General features: G+C 36.0%; 1 protein-coding gene across 5 annotated transcripts in view; it reads right to left on the bottom strand.

Moving 5' to 3' along the window:
* Positions 1–22,873, bottom strand: part of PAK3 (p21 (RAC1) activated kinase 3) — a 242,455-nt gene that overhangs the window by 37,382 nt on the left and 182,200 nt on the right. For all 5 annotated transcript variants that reach the window (XM_045538818.1, XM_045538817.1, XM_045538814.1 and 2 more), the window contains 3 exons: positions 15,328–15,459; positions 14,640–14,805; positions 9,048–9,111 (listed from right to left, as the gene is read on the bottom strand). In XM_045538818.1, coding sequence (XP_045394774.1) covers positions 9,048–9,111; positions 14,640–14,805; positions 15,328–15,459 — 362 coding nt within the window. The remainder of the gene's footprint in view (positions 1–9,047; positions 9,112–14,639; positions 14,806–15,327; positions 15,460–22,873) is intronic.

The following is a 22,873-nucleotide window of genomic DNA, read 5'->3' as shown; positions in this document are numbered from 1 at the left end:
AAATCTAAGCAGCTGCTCCACAGTGTGTGCCATTGGCTTCAATAGGGCCTCAACAGGAAAGCGGGGGCAGGTGGCTTAATGCAAGCTCATTACTATGGCTGGAAAAAACAACTTAACGTGCAAACTGCTAATGGTGTTTGATTGAGTGGCATCACCTTTCTTTACAGGGGACAGTACACAACACAACGCATTTAAGAGCATTAAGTGGAACAAAGAGCATCTTCCATTGTTCCATAAACACTGTTCTTCACAAATGCTAATGTATTTTCAATCGCCTACATCACAAAGTCTTTTATAGAGCTCAGACTACATCTATTTAGTGCTTCCTAGCAGTGTTCTACCTTGTGTGGCCCAAAATAGATTGGATGAGGAAGCAAATACTTTTTGGGTGGGTGGTCCTACCCAAAGAATCGCTTCTATAACACACCAGACACCACTTCTGCTCTTGCCTATAGTTCGCTGAACAAAAAGAAAAAAAAAACCAACAAAACAAAACAAACCCCAAAAAACTCAGATGTTTTATTCTCAGCACTTATCCTGAGTTTCATGCTGTGCACTGCTTTGTCAGGTCCTCTAAACCAAGCTGCTATTCATCAAGTCCTTTAAGAATTAAGCTTCAAAACTATTCATCATCAATATGGGAACTTTATGTTACAGTAAGAAGAAGGGCCTCTTCGTTGAGTAGCAGAGATAAGTCTGAAAAGTACCTAACATGATATATTTACTTTCTGAAGCCTTAAAACTAAAACTAATTTAGAGAGACAGGAACTGAGGGCTTGATTACACATGAGCTAGCAGTAAAGTTTGTTTGCAATTACTGATGAACTGATCATATTATTATCATTCTGTATAATGATATGACTGGCAAAGATCCAGATGGTAGACAAAATTGCTTTGGCCAGATGTATATCTTTATGCCTAGGAGGAAATAAAATGATTTCAAGAAATGCTCCCATTGTCACATTCTGTTAAACAAAGCTCCATGGCTGATTTAATCTATGTAGAAATATGACATGTAACAAGGATACTTTGGCATTTTCCAGACATGTACTACATTGGCCAATGGATTCTTCAGGATAGACTTTTGTTTTGCCACAAGCTTTCTTGTTAGAGTTTCTTTCTTATACATGTTCTCTTTTAAAAATCAGTGTGGGGATGGGTTTTTATTATAGTACTATAATCCCAAATAAATGAATACAGCTGTGTTGGCGAGAGTGTGGGCAAACAGGCACTCTCGTACTGTTGATGGTGTGTTAAATACCACAACCTCTATGGAGGGCAACTTGGAAATTAGAAACGCACATATCCTTTCACATAACAATTCCACTTTTAGGAATTTATCCTAATGATAAGTTTGCATATGTATAAATGGTTTATTTGTAAGAATCTTCACGAAAGCCTTGTTTATGATAGCAAAATATCATAAACAGACTAACTATCCATCAATGGGGGCCTGGTTAAATAAGTTATGGTACATCCAAACAATAAAACACTGTGCACCGGTAAAAAACAATGAGGCACTGATATGGAAAATTCTCTAAAACACAGGCTCATAACAGAAAAGGAGATTTAGTATGTTACCACTTTCATTAAAAATGTATCCATAACAAACGTACACACACACACACACACACACACACACAGAGAAATGTGCCATATATGTCCACATACAAGATAAAGGTTATTTTCTCCAAATTTCCCCCCAGAATAAAAGGAGTTGCCTTATATTCAAATCTGTATATAATCTCTCACGTAATGTGGTATTTCCCCATATTCATTTATTTTTATCCACAAAGTACAGTTTGGAAGAGACATATTAGATTGAAATATTATTCTCAATTAATGCTAGTTTTGGATGCTCATAGAAAGTACCTGTTAGAATTAGAAAGAAAGGAGGTAAGTAAATCATATCTAAGGGTATGACCTCATAACTGCAAGTGTTAGATGTCAAAAATAAGCTTTTAAAAGATCACTGTCAAAACTAATGCAGTAAAAGGGGCTCCCATTTGCCTATGGGACAGTTTAACCATTAAAAACAATATCAAAGGCAACTGAATGAAACAAATTAAAAACAGAAAAACCCAAAGGGTTTATGAAGATATTTTTAAAAGTTCCCCCACTTAAAAAAATCAAAACACCTCTCAATTGGACACTTTTGCAGGTAACTTGGGCCGCAACTCCTTATGCTGAAAGTTAGCAATTAAAAAATTAATAATTTATTTTGATTTCTCTCTATGATTATATTTCAGGATAATCAAAGAGTCCTAGCTAATGAGGTAAAGTTCTTTTCAACAAAAGTACTCTAGCTAATAAGTATGGAAGGAGTGATAAATTTAGAAAATAACAATTTTGCAATCCTAATGAAATATTTAAGCAATAAGCATCAATAGATGAAACCATTGGATGAAAAGCTGATGAGGAACTTTATGTAGGAGAGGACAGTCACCCACTGAATCTTCTGATCAATGTACTCATCACTAAAATAGGGGACAATCAGACACTGTGTGTATCCTAATGTGATATATATTATGAAACACATAGTACTACCTATAAAGAAATCTTGCAAAATTTGAACCTGAATCCAATTAAGCCTAGGAAATACAGGGAACAGACGAGCAAATTAAATGACACCAAATGAAACTAACAGATAAATCCAGAAAGTAGCACATTCTAAAAGACAATGACCAGTTTCTTCAATAAGTCAATGGTAGTGGAAAAAAAAGAAGACTGCTTCAGAGTACATAAACCTAAGAGAAACAATGAATGCAATGTGTGGATTTTCTTTTGATGTTGACTTGAACAAATCAAATATACAAATAGCATTTTTGTAGATGTTATAATGACTGTGATTTTATTGAAACTTATTGATAAATGTTGAATCCAGATGATAAGAATATGGGAGTTCTTATACTATTTTCCCTATTTTTATGTAAGTTTGAAAATTTGTAATATAAATTTAAAAAGTGATATAGCAGATAGTAGATATATGTTGTGAAGATCTAAATATATACCTATAGGACAAACTCAGAAAACAATTGTCTTCATGTTATATGAATGGGGAATTGTGACTAGGAATAAAAAATCCAGGGATAGAATCAAATATGGATTCAGAATCTCAAAGATCTTAGATGGAAGTCAGATGATATATTTGGATAACTGCTAGAAGACTCAAAAAGGGGCTCTAGTGATTATAAAAATTATGATGTTAAAGATGCATAGGAATATTTTGAATTATACTCTTCATGAAATATGAGACTAGAAAAATCCCTCCAAATTAATATATTATTTTACATAATATGTGCTTTAAATATGTAAATGAGAGTAAATTAACAAGTTAAACATCCTAAGTAGACATTCAACCATTTCAATCATTTATTTATATATTTAACAGTTTATATATTCAGATGAGTCAGAACTGTTTTAAAAATTATTTGTGTCACCTTATATTCAAGCATATATGGGGGGTGTGTGCGCGCATTGCAGACCTCAGGGATACCAAAACAAATAAAACCTACAGTCTGAAATTAGTATTCATTTAGTTTCCTTCAAATGAAACTTCCCACAATCCCCACTTGTTAAATTCCTACACTCTGTCAAGTCACTTCTCAATTGTATCCTCCTCCAAAAATCCATCCTACCCTTTTCTTGGCTGTAAATAATATATCCCTCCTCTCTGTCCTCATAGCTCTTTGTAATTGCATTACAATACTTACCATATTCTGCTCTATATGATAGCACCATGTGGGTGTGTCTTTCACCCCTAATAATAACTACCATTTACTGAGCAGTTACTATGTGCCATATACTGTGCTAAGCGCTTTAAATGCCTTCTTTTGTTTATTTTTTACAACCTTAAGAGGTATGTACATTCTGCTTACTATGAATGAGAAAACTGATGCTTAAAGAAAGTAAACAATTTGCCCACAGCCTTCTGAGTTCAGAATCTTGGCTCTTTCTTTTTCTTCAAATTTTTCAAAAATTCTCCCTTTTTTTCTCTGTGTTCCTCAAAGTTTCAAGCAATTTTACGTGACCAGACAAGCTGAGATATAAGTGGTGAATACATGCTGGAACAGATATAGTATGTAGGATTCAGAAAACCAGAAGACAGAAAAGGTCAATTAGAGCCAGGGCATCCAAACAAAGATTCATGGGGGAGATGACAGTGAAGATGAGTGTATAAATAAAATATAGGGGGAAGGCACATGCATGGGAGTGGACAGTCTGCTTATTTCTTGATATAACTCTCATTTTCTCCCTGTCAGATGTTCAGGGGTACAATGAGCATAAAGGTCACTGTGGACTCCCAGAACCTGATTCTTAACTGCTATTCTGCATTGCATATAGTAGGCACGCAGTAAAAGTTCACTGAATTTAAAATGATATTTGTTAGACTGGATCCAGACCATCTCCTCTGAGCTACTCCTTCAAAAATATTTTTCTATTTGTTGAGGAGAAAAGACAATATGAACTTAAAAGAGAAAAAGGGTCTATTTTTTCAGGGCATTCTCACTTAAGGAAAGATCTTAACATGAAGTCAAATATATTAATGAAAAATTTGTGAGGACAGCTGCCAATGTTAGTAAATTCACCCCTCTGCTACATAGCTACTGCTTATTCAGGAATTATACAGGCTTGCCAATGATAGCTGTTGACTGAAAATAAATATTTGATTTTGTTGTCTCACCCTACCCCATTTATTAAACAAGTTCTTTTACATAACTATTCAAGAAAGTGAAGATTCTGAAGTCTCCATTGGATATATTTCTGACAAATTCATGGTGTTGAGTTAATGATAATTTTGGGGTACCTGATCTTTTTTCTTTCTTTCCTCATTTTTTAAACTTTGCATACGTTTGCTCAAAATGTCTGGATTTGGTAGCCAATTATAGGACACTTTTCACAGCAAACCTAGTGAAATAATGTCAACTCACAGCTATGATCTCAAATGCTTAGACATGCGATTCTGAACTTGATTTATGGAAAATGGAGGCCAATTCTCTGGCCCCAGTCCTGAATGCTGGGATGGCAGAAATCCATACTGGAAAAATGTAGTTTTCCAAGTAAATGAGGGTGATTAATGGAGAGGTTCTTCTCACATTGGCTCCCAAGAGTGAGCTGCTGTGCTCCCTGGAGCTGAAAATGGAATACTGGGGCTGATTATTCCTAGCACCAAATGATTACTGATACAATTTTGAATGTTGCCATAACAATAGGTAAAGCAAAACAATAAAATACCCAGACTTAATGAAAAGAAAATAAAAACTCTATATATTGAGAGTAGCGATTAGTTTGTCTAACTTAGGCCAATAATTCATGGAAAAAGTCAGTTGAAAGCCATTTTAAGTAAAAAGAAAATTAATAAAAGTGGGATGTTTTTTGGCCTAGAGAGAAAGAGATCAATATTTTGCTCACTCACTTTACAAATTAAGAACAGAGGGCAAACAATCTACTAAGACCAAAAAATAAAATTAGTAAATTAAATAAATGATAAAATCAGAGTACATAGATTTAAGTTACTACATTATATCTTAAAAGCTAATTTCAAAATACATATTTATTTTATAAAAAATGTATCTTTATTTTATATCATGACCATTTGGGTTGGTGCGTGTGTGGAAATGAGAAATAGAAGGTAAAGCCAACATGCATGAAAAAGACAGACGTGCAGCACACACCAATACTCAAAGGATGAGGAATCAGATGTGGTGATAAAGAGATGAAAAAGAGGGAGGGACAAAGATAGAGACAGAAAGAGCAAGACAGACATGTATATACAAATGAAAAGACAGAGGACGAAAGAAAGGGACAGCTAGAAAGACAAACATTTTGATTAGTTCAGCAAATATTCATTGAGGCAAAAACAGACCCAGAGAGATGGGGATGCCAGACAGAAGTGGCTCTGTAGTTCTTTGAATCTAGTAAGAGTGAACAGGGTTGTTGACCATAACTGTACAAAATTGTTTTTAAGAGCCTACTAAGTGCAAAAGCACTGCGCTAGAAACTAAAGGATACAAAAGGAGGAATAAAATAGATTCCCTACCCTCTAATGACTTATTAAAAAGTTGAGTTGGGCCTGTGAGTGAATTATCTGCTGGTTTCATCATTCTTTAAAAATGATGAACTTGTTTGGAATTTATAATAGGCCTTTGTATAATGGCAAGCAGGATTTCTGCTTTGATTGTTATTTTAGACTATAAAGATTTCATAAAGGAACTCAGAAATAAAGAACTTTCCTTTTCATCTTTAAAAGTCAGAGGCATAAATAATAACCAAGAGGTAAAATCTCTGGTACACAAAGTTGCTTGGTGGCCTGATCTTTGTTCTTAGAGAAATTATTCTTGCTTTATTCATTACCTGGCATCTGGGAGATATTTGAAACCATCTCTTACTTTTTTTCCTTTTTAAGTTAAATGCTATTTTTGGCTCATTTGTGTTTTAGTGGGAATGAACAACCAAAACAAAAATTATAACATTTCCCACTTCTACCCCCAAAAAACAACTCTGGAGAAATAACTTTATGGATTAATAAATGGATAGCTGCTACCATTTACCTACAACTAGAGCCATGAGGCCCATTAGAAATATAATGTGAGCCACATTTTAAATTTCCTGGAGCTATGTTTAAAAACTTTTAAAACGGTAAAATTAATTTTAATAATATATTTTCTTTACCCCAATGTATACAAAATATTATCATCTTACAATGTAATCAATATCACATTTATTAATGAGATATCTTACATTCTTTTTTCATACTAAGTTTCTGAAATCAGGTGTGCATTTTATACTTACAGCACATTTCAATTTGGATTAGCCATATTTCAAGTGCTCAATAGCCATATGTGGCCAGTGGCCACCATATTGAAAACAAAGATCTGGAGTGCTACTCCTAAATGGATTGTATATCCCTTCCTATTGTTAGCTCTACCAGAGACCTAACCAGATGAAAATAGAATATAAAAGCCAACTTTTGTTTTCTGACCCCCCTAAGTATGTAATATTGCCGTTTTGCAACCTGCCTGGTGATATTTACCTTTTGGGCATAAGGTAGGTGAGTTGAAGTTTGTATATGGATTTGGGAAGGTACGGCTCTTTTACTTAAGCAAAGCAACCAGGCCATCAGAGATTAAGAAGTAAAATTCCAGGTGGGAGATAATGACTGGAGAAACCAGCCCTGCTCTGCACTTAGGGGTGAATTAAGCAGGCTTGCCTCAATGTTTTCCTTGCACCCAGTATAGCCCTCTGTCAAGCGGTTATCACTGTAGACTATAATTTCCTTGAAGGCCCATACCATCATTACCCATCTCTGTTTCTCCGGCACTTAACATAGTGCCTGGCACATAGTTGGTGCTCAATAAATGTCTGCTAAACAAGTAAATGAATTCAAATAAATTCAGTTTCTCATTTGCACTAGCCACATTTCAAGTGTCCCATAGCCACACATGGCCAGTGCCTACCATATTAGACAGCACAGATATAAAACATCTCCATCATCACAGAAGTCCTATTGGACAGCACTGTTTTAGAACAATGGGAAGAAATACTATTTGACCCACTAGGTGACAGGAGCCCCTAGAGATTATAAAACTTTTCTTTTTTAGTGAGCAAGTAAGAATACCAGTAATAGTAAATAACAATGAAAGAAGCAAAAGCACTAATAATTATATATATTTAGCCCCCTGGGAAGGTCAAGTACAACGCTATTATGGTTTCCACTAATAAAATAAACTTGCTTATGTATTTCTTCCTGAGTTTCTGTCTCCCTCTCAAAGTCTTCTCACCTTGATTCCCATCAGGCACAATCCTTATGAGTGCCCCTTTTATCCTCTAGTACAAATGTCTCAAACGTCTAATTAATGCTTTCCCTTATTTCCTGAGATATATTGGCAAGTCCAAAAGAAACTTTTTTACAAAAGCTAGTGGGAAAACCAAAGAAATATAAAATCATGAAAAATAACCAAGCTTATATACGATACATACTTTTTTGAACTTAAGAATCCCACGAAAAGCAATGAGGTGCTTAAAGAAATCCTACATTCCCTTTACCTAAAATAATTAGACTCTGATGGCTGATGGGCTAGCAAAATTTTATGGCATATTAGCTGTATCCCTTTCTGATCAGTCCCTTCCTTCAGTCAGGAGATTTCTGGGATGCCATCTCAGTTTCTAACATATAGTAGTTGGTGTACATGAATATGTGTCATTCCCCATTTAAGGATGTCCCTTTAGAATATTTCATTTCTCTTTAAACAAAACTTTCCCTATCTCAAAGGCTGTTGTTTGCTAAGCCCCTCCTGCTTAGTTTCACACTGAGACCTAAGAGACATGCTTAATTATAGATGACTTATAGAACTGGTGACTCCCGCCTTCAGCTCTAGTGAATGATCTAACACTGTGGTTCCCATGTCTAACTGATGATCAGAATTATCTTGGTAACTTTTGCAAAATTCAGATTCCTGGAGCCCACTCCAGACTTCTGGATCAAATCTCTGGCAGTGGGGCCTGGGAATCTTTATCTTTAACAAGTATGTGAGGTGAAATGATGTACTCTGTTTCATTTAGAGATTATTGATATGTTTCTTCTGTACTCAAATAATCAACTCTGCCCACCGCCAGATCATTCAATAAGAACTTTCCTCAAACCCCTCATTTTGTCACTTTACAGTTTGACAATGAAACAGGATCTAAATCATCTGTATAGATGTAGGGGGGACAGCAGAGATAAGGGGAGTTTTCACACAAGCTACAAGTTTCCATAACCCTAACGTTTTTCCAAAGAAATCAGTTTGAATCTTGTAACTACATGGGATCGAAATGTCCCTATGGAATTCACTGTCAGCCCAACAACAATGAAGATTCCAGCAGGATGTGTTCCTAGGTTAATGAACAGTCAGCCTGCCAGCTGGAAAGGCCAATGTTGAGAATGCAAAACAAAAATATAATCCAGGAAATGAGAAAAATAATTTACCAGAAGCCCAAGCTGTTACTGAAATTCAATGTATGTTGCTGGTGCTCATCTTTTGATATTTCAAATAATCATCACTTACCCTTGACCAATTTTTTCAAATCTTGTGTATTTTTTCTTTGGGTCCCCAACACTCACAATGCTTCCTGAGAAACAGGTAGGAGAAGGGAGAGAGGGAGAAAGAGAGGGAGAGAGGGAGACATATTGGAATTAATTGACTGGTTTCTCTTTATTTAATAATGAAAATTAAGAAGGCAAAGTTGACGACAAAAAATTAGAAGAATACTCCCATGTGATTTCTATAATTTACATGAAAGATGATATTTTCTATTTGTTAAAATAACAAATAGTAATATATTAATGGAAGTAGTATGAAATGAATGAAAGCAGCAATAACCATGCTGCTTATATTCAAAATTGATGTTTGGAATATATCGCATACTCAGTAAATGTTTATTAAACTCAAAATTAGGTATTTCCTTTTGTAAATGACCTATTGTTTAAGAAAGGAGTTGAGAATGTATGTTTTACTTGAGCTATATCTATCGAATGTCACCAATTTAGCAATTTCTGGGTTGGTATTTTATTTTTCGAATGTCTAACAGAATTCTGTATCACTGAGAGCCATCCTTATTTAAGTTAGCTATTAACAGGTAAGGACCGGGCTTTTTAAAAAATTAAATAATGCTTTTAAAGTCACTTGAAACCATAGTTTTATTAAATGGTTTATAATCTTCTACAAGTTTTACTATAAATTTGCTGAGCAAACTCTTTTCCATAGACTGAGTAAAAGCAAGTAAGCTTCAGCCCAAGCCACCTTCTGAATTATGACCCATTCCAATTGGCCAGGTTCAGTTAATGAGGCTTTCTGGTAGTAAATTATTCAACCTTTATTTCCATGGTATGTGGGATTAAAAAAAAAAACTGGAAATAAATCCTTTCATGAGGATTACCAAAAGACAACCATTTTGATGAGATTCTCTTTCTGAATTTAACTGCTATTCAAATAAGATGGCGTCCCCGCACCCATTACCCTTCACAGGAGAGTGTGTGCTGCCATCTACTGATGTTAGGCAAGTGCACAGGAGGCCTTGTTTACAATTCCCAATCACAAAACAAGCTTTTAAAGCCATCTCTTTCATCAGCTTCCTTATAATTTGCTTTTCTAAATCACAATAAAGAAAAGAAAAAACACTGTGACACAATAGGGAAAAAGGTAAGAATAATCAGCAAATCAAAATCAAAAGGAAAAAAAAAAAACTAATAGCAGAACAATTTCCTAGTACAGTAATTCCCTAAATAAGACACTACTCATTTTACAGTGCAAGGTTTTAAAAAATTACTAAATACTTGTATTTGTAAATAGAGTTCATGATGTGGTTTCAGTGGCAGAAAAGCCCATGAATATATTCCCTAACATATTAAGCTGAGCTGAACTCCCACCATTAAAAGATTATCCCTTTAGCATAATGAAGGTTTTGATTCCCGAGAAAAAGCAAAATAATCCTCTAAATTAATATCAGTTCTACCTGAGGGTGAATTAGGAAAAAGAGTTCTTAGTGAGGAATGTTGGGAGAGGGGAGGGACAAGAGGAATAGGTGACTGTGGGGCCTGGAGGAGGGAGGCTGAAGACAAATTTCCTGTATTGTACAATTTTACTGACAGTGCCTTTTGAAAATTTTCACTCGAATGTAGGGATTTCTTTGTCTTCCAGCAGATCCAGACAGACCACAATGAATAAGCCAGAGCTAGGCTAATTGTCTGTGTAAAACTGAAAGATGATCTGTCCATTTCAGCCATTACTGATCCCTTGGTCTGGCCCCCACAATCAGTATCTGCGTGGAAGATGAATAGCCTGGCGACTCTGTGGTCTGGGCTGCCCACCACTGAGTAATTGGACCCCCGAGGCTGAAGGTGAGGATGATTTACTAGAGGCTGTCATTTCCTCTTCCTCATGCTTGTGGGGTCCACTCTGGTGTGGGTTTTTGGCCATCCCTCTACCTCCCTGCCTCTTTTTCCTCTCTCCTTTGCCTCTCAGCAAAGTATGGCACAGGCTCCTCTACTCCCTCTTCAAGCTCCAATAGGGACCTTGAATCCAAGGTCCTCAATGACTTCTATATAGGGGTCAAAGATCTGAGATTATCTCTGGTTTCAAATATTCTGTCCCATTATAAGACTCCATGCCCTATTTGTTACACTGAAAAAATATGGTCACTCTCATTTTGTAAAAATAGCATAATAATAATTTTATATTACTGTTTATTATGCTAGGTGTTTTATACACTTTAACTCATTTAGTCCTCAGAAAACCCCTATTATATAGGTACTATTATTATCTACATTTTTCAGATGATGAAATTGAAGTTCAGAGAGGTTAAGTGATTTGCCTAAGGACACTCAGCTAGTCTGTGTCTATGACTCAGACCCAATTATGACTCATTCCATGGTATTATCTTATTAAGGCTTTTATATTCATGTAATAAAACAATAACTACCATTTATTGAACACCTACGATGTGCTAGGTACTGTTGCTGAGGTTTTTACATGCATTATTCTCATTTATCATAATTGTATGAAGTCGGTACTATTATTATCCCCACTTTTTAGATGAGGACATGGAGGCCCAGAAAAATTAAATAACTGGCCCGAAGGTGACACAGCTGGTATCAATGGGTCTGTGATTTAAATGTGGGTTTTTTTATCTCCAATGTCTATCCTCTTAAACATAGGTTGAGCACCCTAAAATCCATCCTATAGACAGAGTCCTAAAATGTAGTTATGATTCTTATCTCTACTTGACAGATAAGAAACTGAGCCTCAGAGGGGTTAAATGACTTGTCTAAGACAAGTGTGAAAGTGGCAGAGAGAGGGCCCAGAGAGGGTGATGGTGGAGCAGGAGCAGGAAAGCCTGACTTTACAGATTTTGAGGTATAGTTCAGCTTGGATCTGCTTTGTGACAAGCACTCCCCCATTTCTCTGCAGGTTCTCCCTACCAATATCCACAAGTCCAAGGTAAGTATGGCACTCACAGATGGCCCACTAGCTAGAGGGAAAATGATTCCAGGCCCAAACATGAAGTCCAAGAGAGGAAAAAACCCCACTTAATTCTTATTTAAAATGGAACCAAAGTTAGCTTCCCCTTCTTCATCACGTTGCTTAGTGCAAAGCAGAATAAACGACAAATCATAAAGGCCACAGTGCTAGCACCACTGCAGTTTACAAGCAAAGCAAGATTTCAGCCCATGAAAATAATGCTTGCTTCTGTGTCAGCTAACTTAGCAAAGCTATAAATGCATTTTCATTCTAATAAATTTATTGAGATTTGAAACAGATACCAAATAATAGTTACTTTTATTAAAGTAAGGCTGTTAAATTTTTAAAATCTAATATACTCTCACGGGCCACATCTATATGTATAAAATAAAGGGAAATAATTGAGGCAATTGTCTGAATTATTGAACTTATATTATCCAGGCAATTCTTTCATTTCTTCCTTCCTTTTTACACAAATAGACAGTTGGGATATGCAGAAGCAGAGTGGGTAATGGAAAAAGTATAAGTTTTAAAGGCAAACAGATCTGAGTTCAAACTCTGGCTCTGCCACCCATTAGTTTGATGACTTGGTAACTTAAGCTTTTGAAAGCTTACTTTCACTGATATATAAAATGAGGATATCAAATTCCACCACAAGGAATTATTGTGAAAATTAACCCTGATAATGTATACAAAGTGGCCCATAGAGAAGGTACTCAATAAATGAGAATTGTTACTGTTGTTATTACAGCAAATGGTTGGTATCAGTGCTAGAGACATATTTAATCATGTATAGTAAAGTCAGTTAGCTGAAGTCCAGCAATTGCAGTTCTGAGTGCTCACTGATAGCTGCAACCCCAACCTTTGCCTTTCCAAATATATTTAGCTCAAAATGTCTCAACCTCAGCAGCATTGGCATTTTGGGCTGAATAATACTTTACTGCGAAGGGGGAGAAAGGGGAGCTGTCTTGTGCATTGTAGGATGTTTAGAAGCATCCCTAGCTTTTATCCACTAGATGCCAGTAGTACTCTGAATCATGACAATAAAAACTGTCTTCAGACATTGCCAAATGTCCCCTGGAGGGCAAAATCATCATACCACCACTTCTGCAGAGCCTCCTTGTGGCCTACAACTGGAATTGCTCTCTTCCTTTTCTGAGGTCTCTTAGATAAAAATTTGCAGGAAACAAGACACTCCTATTCTTTAATTGTATCACGCTATTAAATCTTATCTTCCAAAGAAAATTGTAAGATTTTTGTTGTTTTATTGTGTTCTCCAAAGTTTCTCGCATAGAATTGACAAGTAGGAACTCAGTAAAAATGACTTTGCTTGCTCATTTTTTTCATTCATTCATTCAAAAAGCATTTGTTGAGTGCCTTTATGTGACAGGAACTCACTGGGAGTTGTACATATAGGAAAAAAAGGCATAGCACCTCCCCTTGAGAAGCTCACAGTTTAGTGAAGGAGACAGAGTAGTATGGTGTGATATTTGCTACAATAAAGGGGATAAAGAAGAGGGGCCCTTAACACAGACTGGGAGAGACAAGGAACACTTTTCTGAGGAGGCAACTTTTGAACTGGGTTTTTTTTTTTTTGAGACAGAGTCTCGCTCTGTTGCCCGGGCTAGAGTGAGTGCCGTGGTGTCAGCCTAGCTCACAGCAACCTCAAACTCCTGGGCTTGAGCAATCCTACTGCCTCAGCCTCCTGAGTAGCTGGGACTACAGGCATGCGCCACCATGCCCGGCTAATTTTTTCTATATATATTTTTAGTTGGCCAGATAATTTCTTTCTATTTTTAGTAGAGATGGGGTCTCACTCTTGCTCAGGCTGGTCTCGAACTCCTGACCTTGAGCGATCCACCCGCCTCGGCCTCCCAGAGTGCTAGGATTACAAGCGTGAGCCACCGCACCCGGCCTGAACTGAGATTTGAAGCATGAGTAGGAGTTAATCAAATTAGGAGGCACTGATTGCTAATATCTAGCAATCTGTTAGATACTTTTGTGGTATGAGTTTCATTAATATGCTTCACAGACTTTTGACTCTTTTCACCAGAGAATCTATTATTATCTTCTTGACTCAAAAAACTAACTAGAAGGTGAGTGTTTGGTAAGACTGGGGCAACAAGTGTGTATGCACAAGCACACTAATGAAACTGTGAAAGGAGACTGCTAGCATTTGCTGATTCTCTCTCCTTCCCCACATAGGAACACTCCTAAATTAAGGCTATATTATTTGTGGTTGCAAGTATTGACTGACCATGTTGGACTTTGAGGGTAACTTACCTATCATGATTGATCAGTTGGGGCCTCTTGAGATACAATCAGAAGATATTTCATCAGACTGTTTTATTCCTTTTGAAGGCATAATCTTAAAACAGAACTTACTACTTAATTCAAGTTTTCACCTCAATTGACTTTTTCCAGTAAAAATATTTAGTTTCTCTCAATTAGGAGTGGGAGGAAGGGAGCCATCTGGCATATCTGGCATATATAGTGGGTTCTAAACTTTGCATCTTGTTGCTTTCAGGGAGCCTGGAGTTCAAACAAGCAGATTCATACTTCTAAAGGATCAATCCTCATTCTCAATAGTCTGTAAAGAAACCCTCCCATGAAGAAAGTAATGATGGTAAAAAAACTCACTTAGCTTCTCTAAGATCTCTTCATCTGTCATCTTGGATTTTTTCCTTTGCCGATCTGTGTTCCTGTACAAAGTACTGGAATTGGCATTCTCAGCGGAAGGTGGTGTGACCTCTTTATTTGGTGCTGCTGGTGAAGCAATGGATTCAACCACGGAACGAGTATAGATCTAAAAGACAAAACCCCAAAATTTCTACAATTAAAACAGCAGGCCAAGGAAAGAGTATGGTGTCAAAGTATTGTCATATCAATGAGTTTCTAAAGACAAGCGGTTTTCTATTAAAAAAGGACTCTTAGTAGCTTCAAGTAACAGCCCTTGAAAGATCTTGGGAGCTAGTCTTTTGAGGTCCCCATATATGCCCTGCTGTATTCTGTACTCTGGTCTTGGTGCCTCTGCATATGCAATTCTTCCTACCTGGTTCACATGGATTTCCTTCCCTATCTTAATTTCTCCAGCAGTTTTATAACTTAGCAGTTATCTATATGTTGTTTGGTATTATTCTCTAGTTGTTTAATGTGCTAATCTTATATCCTCAAACAGCAACCTCAAAACCTGGGTCATATCTTATACTCTAGTTCTGGGAACATGGGAGATGCTTAATAGGTACTAGTTGATTAACTATATTGTAATTCTATACCTGTTCCAAAGCACATCTTTTGAATCATTTGGAAATAGTCACTTGTGACTTACTGATTTTGTATGCTCTGGTCTTGGTGCAATAACTGGTGGGGGCTCATTGTCATCTTCTTCTTCTTCCTCTTCTTCGTCTTCTTCTTCAGACACAGGAGGAGCCAAAGGAGGCTCAGATGCTGTTTTTGTACTCTGGTGATAAAAACAAAGTTTAAAGACCAGGTATTAACTCCTCAATGCTTTTCTTCAGAAATAAGATAAGAGAAATGAAATATTTACATGTGTAGGAATAAGAGGGACCTACATCTTTTACAAATGAGCAGAATCATCAACAATTTGGTGGCCAGGACCTGCTCACATTCAGAGATAAATTTAGGTCATGGTTTAAAGGACCATGAAGTCTAAAAAATTCTTTTTATTTTTCACTGAGATCAAAAACAGTGAATTATTATTCACTTGATTTTTTAAAGGTCAATGTTTTAAAAAATACAATAAAAAATCAAATTAAATGCCGTTACAGCCTTGAATCTGTACTGGGCAGATTGTCAATGTTGATTGACAGTCTGTCAGCTTGAAAAGGGCTGTTTTCTGCCTAAAGATCAGAGCATGCATACAGATATGGTATTAATATAGCTCTGTGAATACTCACTAAGAACAAGCAAGCCAATAAATGTTTCTTTCCTGTTCAGCCTCCTGGAAAGAAGCACTCAGAGAGTAATAGACATGAAGATCTAAGAAATGCCCATCCACATAAATAATTACTCAATAGTAACCAACAGGTAAATGGTGATTTACAATGTTTCATAAACTGCAATAACACTGCCACCACCAACACCCATAGTACCTAGAGTCAGTTCTTGATCATTCATATTATTGCAGTGGCAAAATGGTCCCAAAGTTGGATTTTGAAAGAACTATAGCCATGGTTCTCAAAGTATGATCCCCCAATCAGCATCATCAGTATCATCAAGGAACTTGTTAAAAATGCAAACTCTCAGGCTCCATCCAGACCTATGATTCAGAAACTCAGGAAGTGGGGCTCAGCAATCTATGTCATAACAAGCCTTCCAGGTGATCCTAATGCACGGTCAAGTTTAAAAACCATGAATTATGGTATATGACCACACTGTTTAATATGGCAGCAACTAGCCACACATGGCTATTGAACACTTAAAATGTGGCTAGTCTGAATTAAGATGTGTTGTAAGTATAAAGTACAGCCAAGATATTGTACACTTAACATGAAAAAATTGTAAAATATTTCAATTTTTATATTGATTATATGTTGAAATGCAAATATTTTGAATATACTGGGTTAAATAAAATAAATTATTAAAATTAATTTCACCTATTTTTCCTACTTTTTAAAATATGGTTACTAGAGAATTTAAAGTTACATATATGGTTTGTATTATATTTCTGTTGGACAGTACTATTATATGTGGTCTTTGGTTTTTGTTTTGTTTTGTTTTACTTTTGTGTATTTATTTATTTGGTTTTTGTTTACGCCATTGGGTGTACAGGCCCAGCATAATCCTACAACAAATTTTCATTTCATGAGAACAAAGCTCCTAAGGCAGTTATAGGCAGCCTATTAATAGAATATTACACTGAAGGACCTCAGTTTATGATTAAAAATTCAATGTGGCTTTTCTACAGTCATGCATAAACCTATGGTGGAGTCATAAGGCGTAATCATATATCTGATAGGAGCCTGCAGATTTATCTACTACGAGAAGGAAGACAACCTAGAATTTATAAACAAGTATTTGTAAGAATATTTGATTGCCCTGATATAGATGCTGAGTGGTTTATAGATTGAAGTTTATATGTTTATTGGACATTGGTTTTCTTCTTTATGTACCTATATTTATTCTTAATTTAGCCATAACAATTGGGCTATTCTCTTGTATTATGGCTATGTGGATAGCAACATATGTTAATAACATTTAGTTTCCAGATTAAAAAAATCACTTTCTTTTCTTTTTTTTTATTTCAGCATATTACAGGGGTACAAATGTTTAGGTTACATATATTGCCTTTGCCTCACTCGAGTCAGAGCTTCAAGCTTGTCCTAAAAAAAATCACTTTCTTCTTGTGAAACACTAACTTTTCAGGGCACTTCAGTGGGCACAGGGAAAAATGGCCTTTGGGTTATTGGAATTTGCTTTGATATTATGTTCCAGAAAATTTTGCTCTATCTTATGCCCACTAGGATCAAGAATGCACCTAATGATTGTTCGTTTGTAGGAGGGCAAAACTTGCATATAAGCTGAGTACTTTTTTATATGGCAAATGGTGCTATTTTATCCATTAGGCAATATGAACCTTGCTTAGGGATGATAAGCTTGACATGGGCCTATGAGAATGTTTGAGGTCAGAAATAAATAAATCATCAGCTCTGAAAAACCACAAGAAAACTATAAAATCTAAATTAATTAATGTCTAACTAGATATCTATTAAATAAGATAATATTTAGACTTTAGTCATTTAAATTTAGCATTTATAGAAATTTCATTACATTAAAAACAAATTGTAGGTTCGATTTTCTTATTTAGCAATAATTCTTCAGTATTCACAATGATTTACCACGAAATTATACCTATGAATTAAATGTTACTGATAACCAAATGATTTCAAAATCATTATTTTAAAATTCACTTCAAAAATTTATAGCAAAAATATAAAGTGGAATATGGGGTCCTTTAGTATATTTGAAACAATGCACCCTGTGGCCTCCAAAAGTGAGAGTATATATAGTCTATGAGGATCTAAAAATGGCCACAGTGGCAAATATAATGACTCAAAGTCTGGTCTTCTCCAATCCTTAGACTGGTACAAAGGCCAATCAGTGCCTACCAGCCAAGGGATAACCTTGCACATCTAAAGTCTTGATATTTCACTATATAAGATCAGTCTGCAAAATTTCACTGGCTGTTTCTTAACATTCATTACTATCTTCACTATTCTAATTTCAAATAGAGGACATTCCTCATCTCCAAGGATGGACTTGGGGGACTATTGGAAAACCTGAAGGTTTTTGTTCTCTGAAGGTTTGTGGGAGAGGAAGAAGACAGATATTTGTTTACCTCAGACCAAACACTATCCTGCCATGTTGGTTGGTTGACTGGGAAGAATGCGTGGCCTTCAGTGGATAGTATATTTCGAATTATGGTTGGGCCAGGGACCATTAACCCCCCAGCAATCCACCTAGAACACTAGTCCTTGGTACTGAGAACTAAAATTAACATAATTTCCTAAATACTGAGACCAGGAATACTTTCCTATCCCTATATATATAATACTAGGACTGGGCATATTTTCTTTTCCCTGTGTTAAACAGTATCAGGACAGACACACTTTACTGTTCTTATGTTAATACTGAGAATAAGCAAAAATAACATAGCTTCTTACTTCAGGAAATATTTGCTTCTAGAAGATACTGTGAACCAACTAAAGCAGTTTACTTACTAACAGCTTGGTCACCAATACTTGCTTCAAGACCCTCACCATGCTGTATTCACTAGTACAAAGCTATTTTATCATAAATACTGCACAATCTTAACCTCCTCCTCACCTTTCAAAACCTGCCTTGCAATCACAAGCCCAGGCCCTAAAACCGTACAAATATTCTCCCCTGATGTCCCCTTCCTGATACTATGACTCTGTCAATGTAGTGCTTTCATGCTGCTGTAAGTTTAATAAAGTTTACAGCTTTACTTGACTCACAGATTTTTCTGATGGTCTTTTCTGGAGTCAATGGTGTAATATTTCCACACTCTTCCTTCCAGTCTGAGAATTATTATATCTAATATTTCTAAACTTGTAAAAATATAGATAGGTAGTGAGTAAGAAATATTTTTGTCTTATTAAAATTAGATATTTTTTACTCTTTTATTATACCACATATTGGGGCATGGGAGGTAGTTCTTAACGTGACTTGGGTTCTGGACTCTTAAAATTCTGAAGGATTTGGCCTATCTCCCCAGAAAAATACATGTAGACATATGCTTTTACATATATAATAATTTCAAAAGTTCATAGATCTTCTAAAACCTACCCATGGACTACAGGTTCTGAACCCTGCTCTAGAGAGCCCACCAGCTAGAGTAACTACCTTAGGAAACTCCCTTTTCTTTAAGCTTAATTTTTTAAATTTCAGCTTATTATGGGGGTACAAAAGTTTAGGTTATATATATTGCGGTAACGCCTTTGAAGACTTTAGGTAATACAAAATGTATTAATAGCTTGGGGCTGCTTTTGGTGCTTATTTAAAATGCAGATTTTAGAGTTCTACTCCAGACCCACTCTTGAAGTGGAGCCCTGGAATCTGCAATTTAACAGACTCCACAGGAAATTCTGATAAACACTGAAGTAAAGGAACTACTTAACCTAGATGAACAAAATAAATCAGTACTGCAAATCAAAAAAGACCAATCTGTCAACTGCACATCCAGTTTTTCTAGGCAAAAATGACATATTCATATTAATGATGTTATCTTCCACTTGAAATACTAGTTCAGGATTCTAAATACATTGTTTTATTCTCAACAGTATAATAAAAATATGAAACTTAAAAATTAGCCTCAAACTAAAGAGTAGGTCTGTGAACAGTATGTGGAATTTACTACACTAATATCAAAGAAGCTGCCACAAGTGTGCAGTAAAGCAGATGTCATATGGCTATGGGAGGGTATCACTGAATTCAAAACTAATTACAAAGCCATGAGTTTAAAACATTTAGAGAATACAACATTGCTTCCATTTTAATTCCCAGTTACTAAATGATGCCAAAATTTGTGATCAGTTCAGACTATGTCTATAAGGGGTAGTTAGTTCAATTAAATCAGATTCTGTAGGATAGCGAGATCTTTTGGGAGTGTTTCTGACACCAAAAAAGGCATACACAGTGTGAAGTGCACTCTCCCCTAGAACCATAAGGAAAACACAAGGTGCAGTTCTCCGTTCCTAAGAAACTGAATCCCACCGAAGTGATCCAAACTGAATGTCAGGGTCCAATTCAGTTCATTCAATCAATAGAAATCTAGCCTTAGTCAAGCACTTAAATCCGTTAGCTTCAGCCCTTTAAACTCAACTGTCCAATAGGAAACTCAGCATCATCCCACAGAAATCTGCATCTCCCGAAAGAATCTTCATCTTTTTACCCACCTACATATGAGTTTAAGCCTGTAATCATCTTTGACCTCATCCTTTCCTCCAACATCCAATCAATAATCTAAACATCTCTAGATTTTTTTAATCTAATCTCCATTCCTTCTGTCACTACCTCACTTCTGGCCCTGGATGCTTATAATATTCCCCCAACTAGTCTCCCTTCATCCAGTCTCACCTTTTGTCCTTAATTCATTCTGGGCATTTGCTGTCAGATTACTTTTCTCAAAGCCTAAGCTTTAATCACTTAATTCTCCTGCTCTAAAACATTTCAAGGGCTTCCCTCTGCATACTGGAAAAGCCAAATTCCTTAGAATACCATTTAATGTCCTCTATGATTCAGCTCCAACTTAACATTCAAGGCTTATCTCCTATGATTCACTCTCTTGCCTCTCAGTCTTCATTCAACCCCATGACCCTTTTAACTTGTTCACCTCACTAATGTGCCCTTTCTCATTCTTTTCCTTTAGCTTAGGATGCCCCTCCCAACTTCACAGATCCAACTCTCATCTGACCTTTAAGATCTAGCTCAAATGCCATCTTTTATAGGAAACATTTTCTAACTCAACATCCAACAAATAGATACCAAGTGCCATTTGGTATCAGACACTGAATAGACAAGGGCCTGCTTCCCTTTCCCTCTGTAGCAAAAAGCAATCTCTTTTCTCATAATTCTCATAGCAAATGGACATATTTTATGGTATGTAATACTGTCCATATTGTATTGTGCTTCTTTATGTTGATACTTATCTTCCCCTATGACACTGAACTCCAAACTGCCTATGGCTCATAAGAAGGCACTTAATAATATATTTAAAATAAGTAAATATCTAGTTGTTTTATCTCCAAACAGTGAGATTATCATTTTTTCCTCATTTAATGGAATATTTTGGCTATTATGTAGACTTAGTTTTAATTCAACTTAGTTTTAATTCTATAAGCAAAACCAACAGAAGCAATCTCATGAGAAATAGTTTATATCTTAGAAGAAAATAAAAACCAATACATAGATCATCCTAGCAGGTTGGTGTTCCAAATAACTGACCAAATCTAAAAAAAAAAAAAAATAGGTAATTCTTTGCCGGAGTACCCAGTCGGGGTTGCACAATATGATATTAAAAATTAGTAAAGGAGGTAAAATATGTGCTTATCGTGGAAGGTTGGCATTTTTCTCTTTCCCACTTTCCTATTCCCTCCCTTTATATGCTGTTATCAGTGTGTCCCAGGAAGCTGTCATGGCAAAGAAGAAAGGAGGGTGGAAATGACCAGTGAGATGGGAGGGCCACATTGTGTTCTGTTTGGGGGAATCTGAGCAAGGGACAAGTACCATGGCTTCATACAAGCCTCATGTATGTCGAGAGTGAGCTTTTCCTCTTGTTGCCATCTAAAAATAATAAAATAGTAGCTTATATTTAATAAACACATATTACGTGCTAGGTAGTATATTAAGTACATCATATGTATTATTACATTCAATATTCACACAAGTCCTAGGAGGTAAGTACTGTTACTATTCCTACTTAAAGTTGAAGAAATAGAGGTGCAGAAGAGCTAAGTTACTTTCCCAAAGTCACGTAGCTAGTAAGTGGAGGAATAAGATTTAACGCCCATATCCAGAGCCTTCACTTTTTTTTCATTTTGTTTCTAATTGTGGTAAAATATATATAACATAAAAGTTACCATCTTAACCACTTCTAGTTGTACATTTCAGTATTGTTAAGTACACTGTTGTGCAACCATCGCTACTATTCCTCTCTAGAACTCTTCATTTTCCCAAACTGAAACTCTATCCTCATCAAACAACTCCCCATTCCCCCTCTCCCCAGCTCTTGGCAACCACCATTCTACTTTTTATCTCTATGAATTTGACTCCTCTAGGTACCTCACATAAGTAGAATCATACAGTATTTTTCTTTTTGTGCCAGCTGACTTCACTTAGCATACTATCCTCAAGGTTCATCCATGTTGTAGCATGTATCAGAATTTTCTTCCTTTTTAAGGCTTAATAATATTTCATTGTTTATATAGACCACATTTTGTTTATCCCTTCATCTGTCGATGGACACTTGAGTTACTTCTACCTTTGGCCTATTGCAAATAGTGCTGCAATGAACATGGGTATAGAAATATCTCTTGAAGATCCTGCTTTCAATTATGAGTATATACTCAGAAGTGGAATAGCTGGATCATATGGTAATCTTATTTTTAATTTTTAAGAAACTGCCATACTATTTAAGAGCCTTTACTCTTTACCACTAATAATCTGCTGTTGTTACACTGGCTGCTCAGGGTCACTGGTCCTCTAGAAAAGGAAAAATCAGCTTGGCCATCCATGACTTTTTAAATAAACACTTAGGAGACTTTCACTAATGCTAATTATTTCACTCCTAAGGAAGTAAATGAGGCAGGAAATAATTTATATCAGAAAATCAA

This window comes from Lemur catta, chromosome X (genome assembly GCF_020740605.2).
Source record: "Lemur catta isolate mLemCat1 chromosome X, mLemCat1.pri, whole genome shotgun sequence".
NCBI classification, from domain to species: Eukaryota; Metazoa; Chordata; class Mammalia; order Primates; family Lemuridae; genus Lemur; species Lemur catta.
The sequence above is the reverse complement of the archived record's forward strand: the minus strand, read 5'-3'. Positions and strand labels throughout refer to the sequence as shown.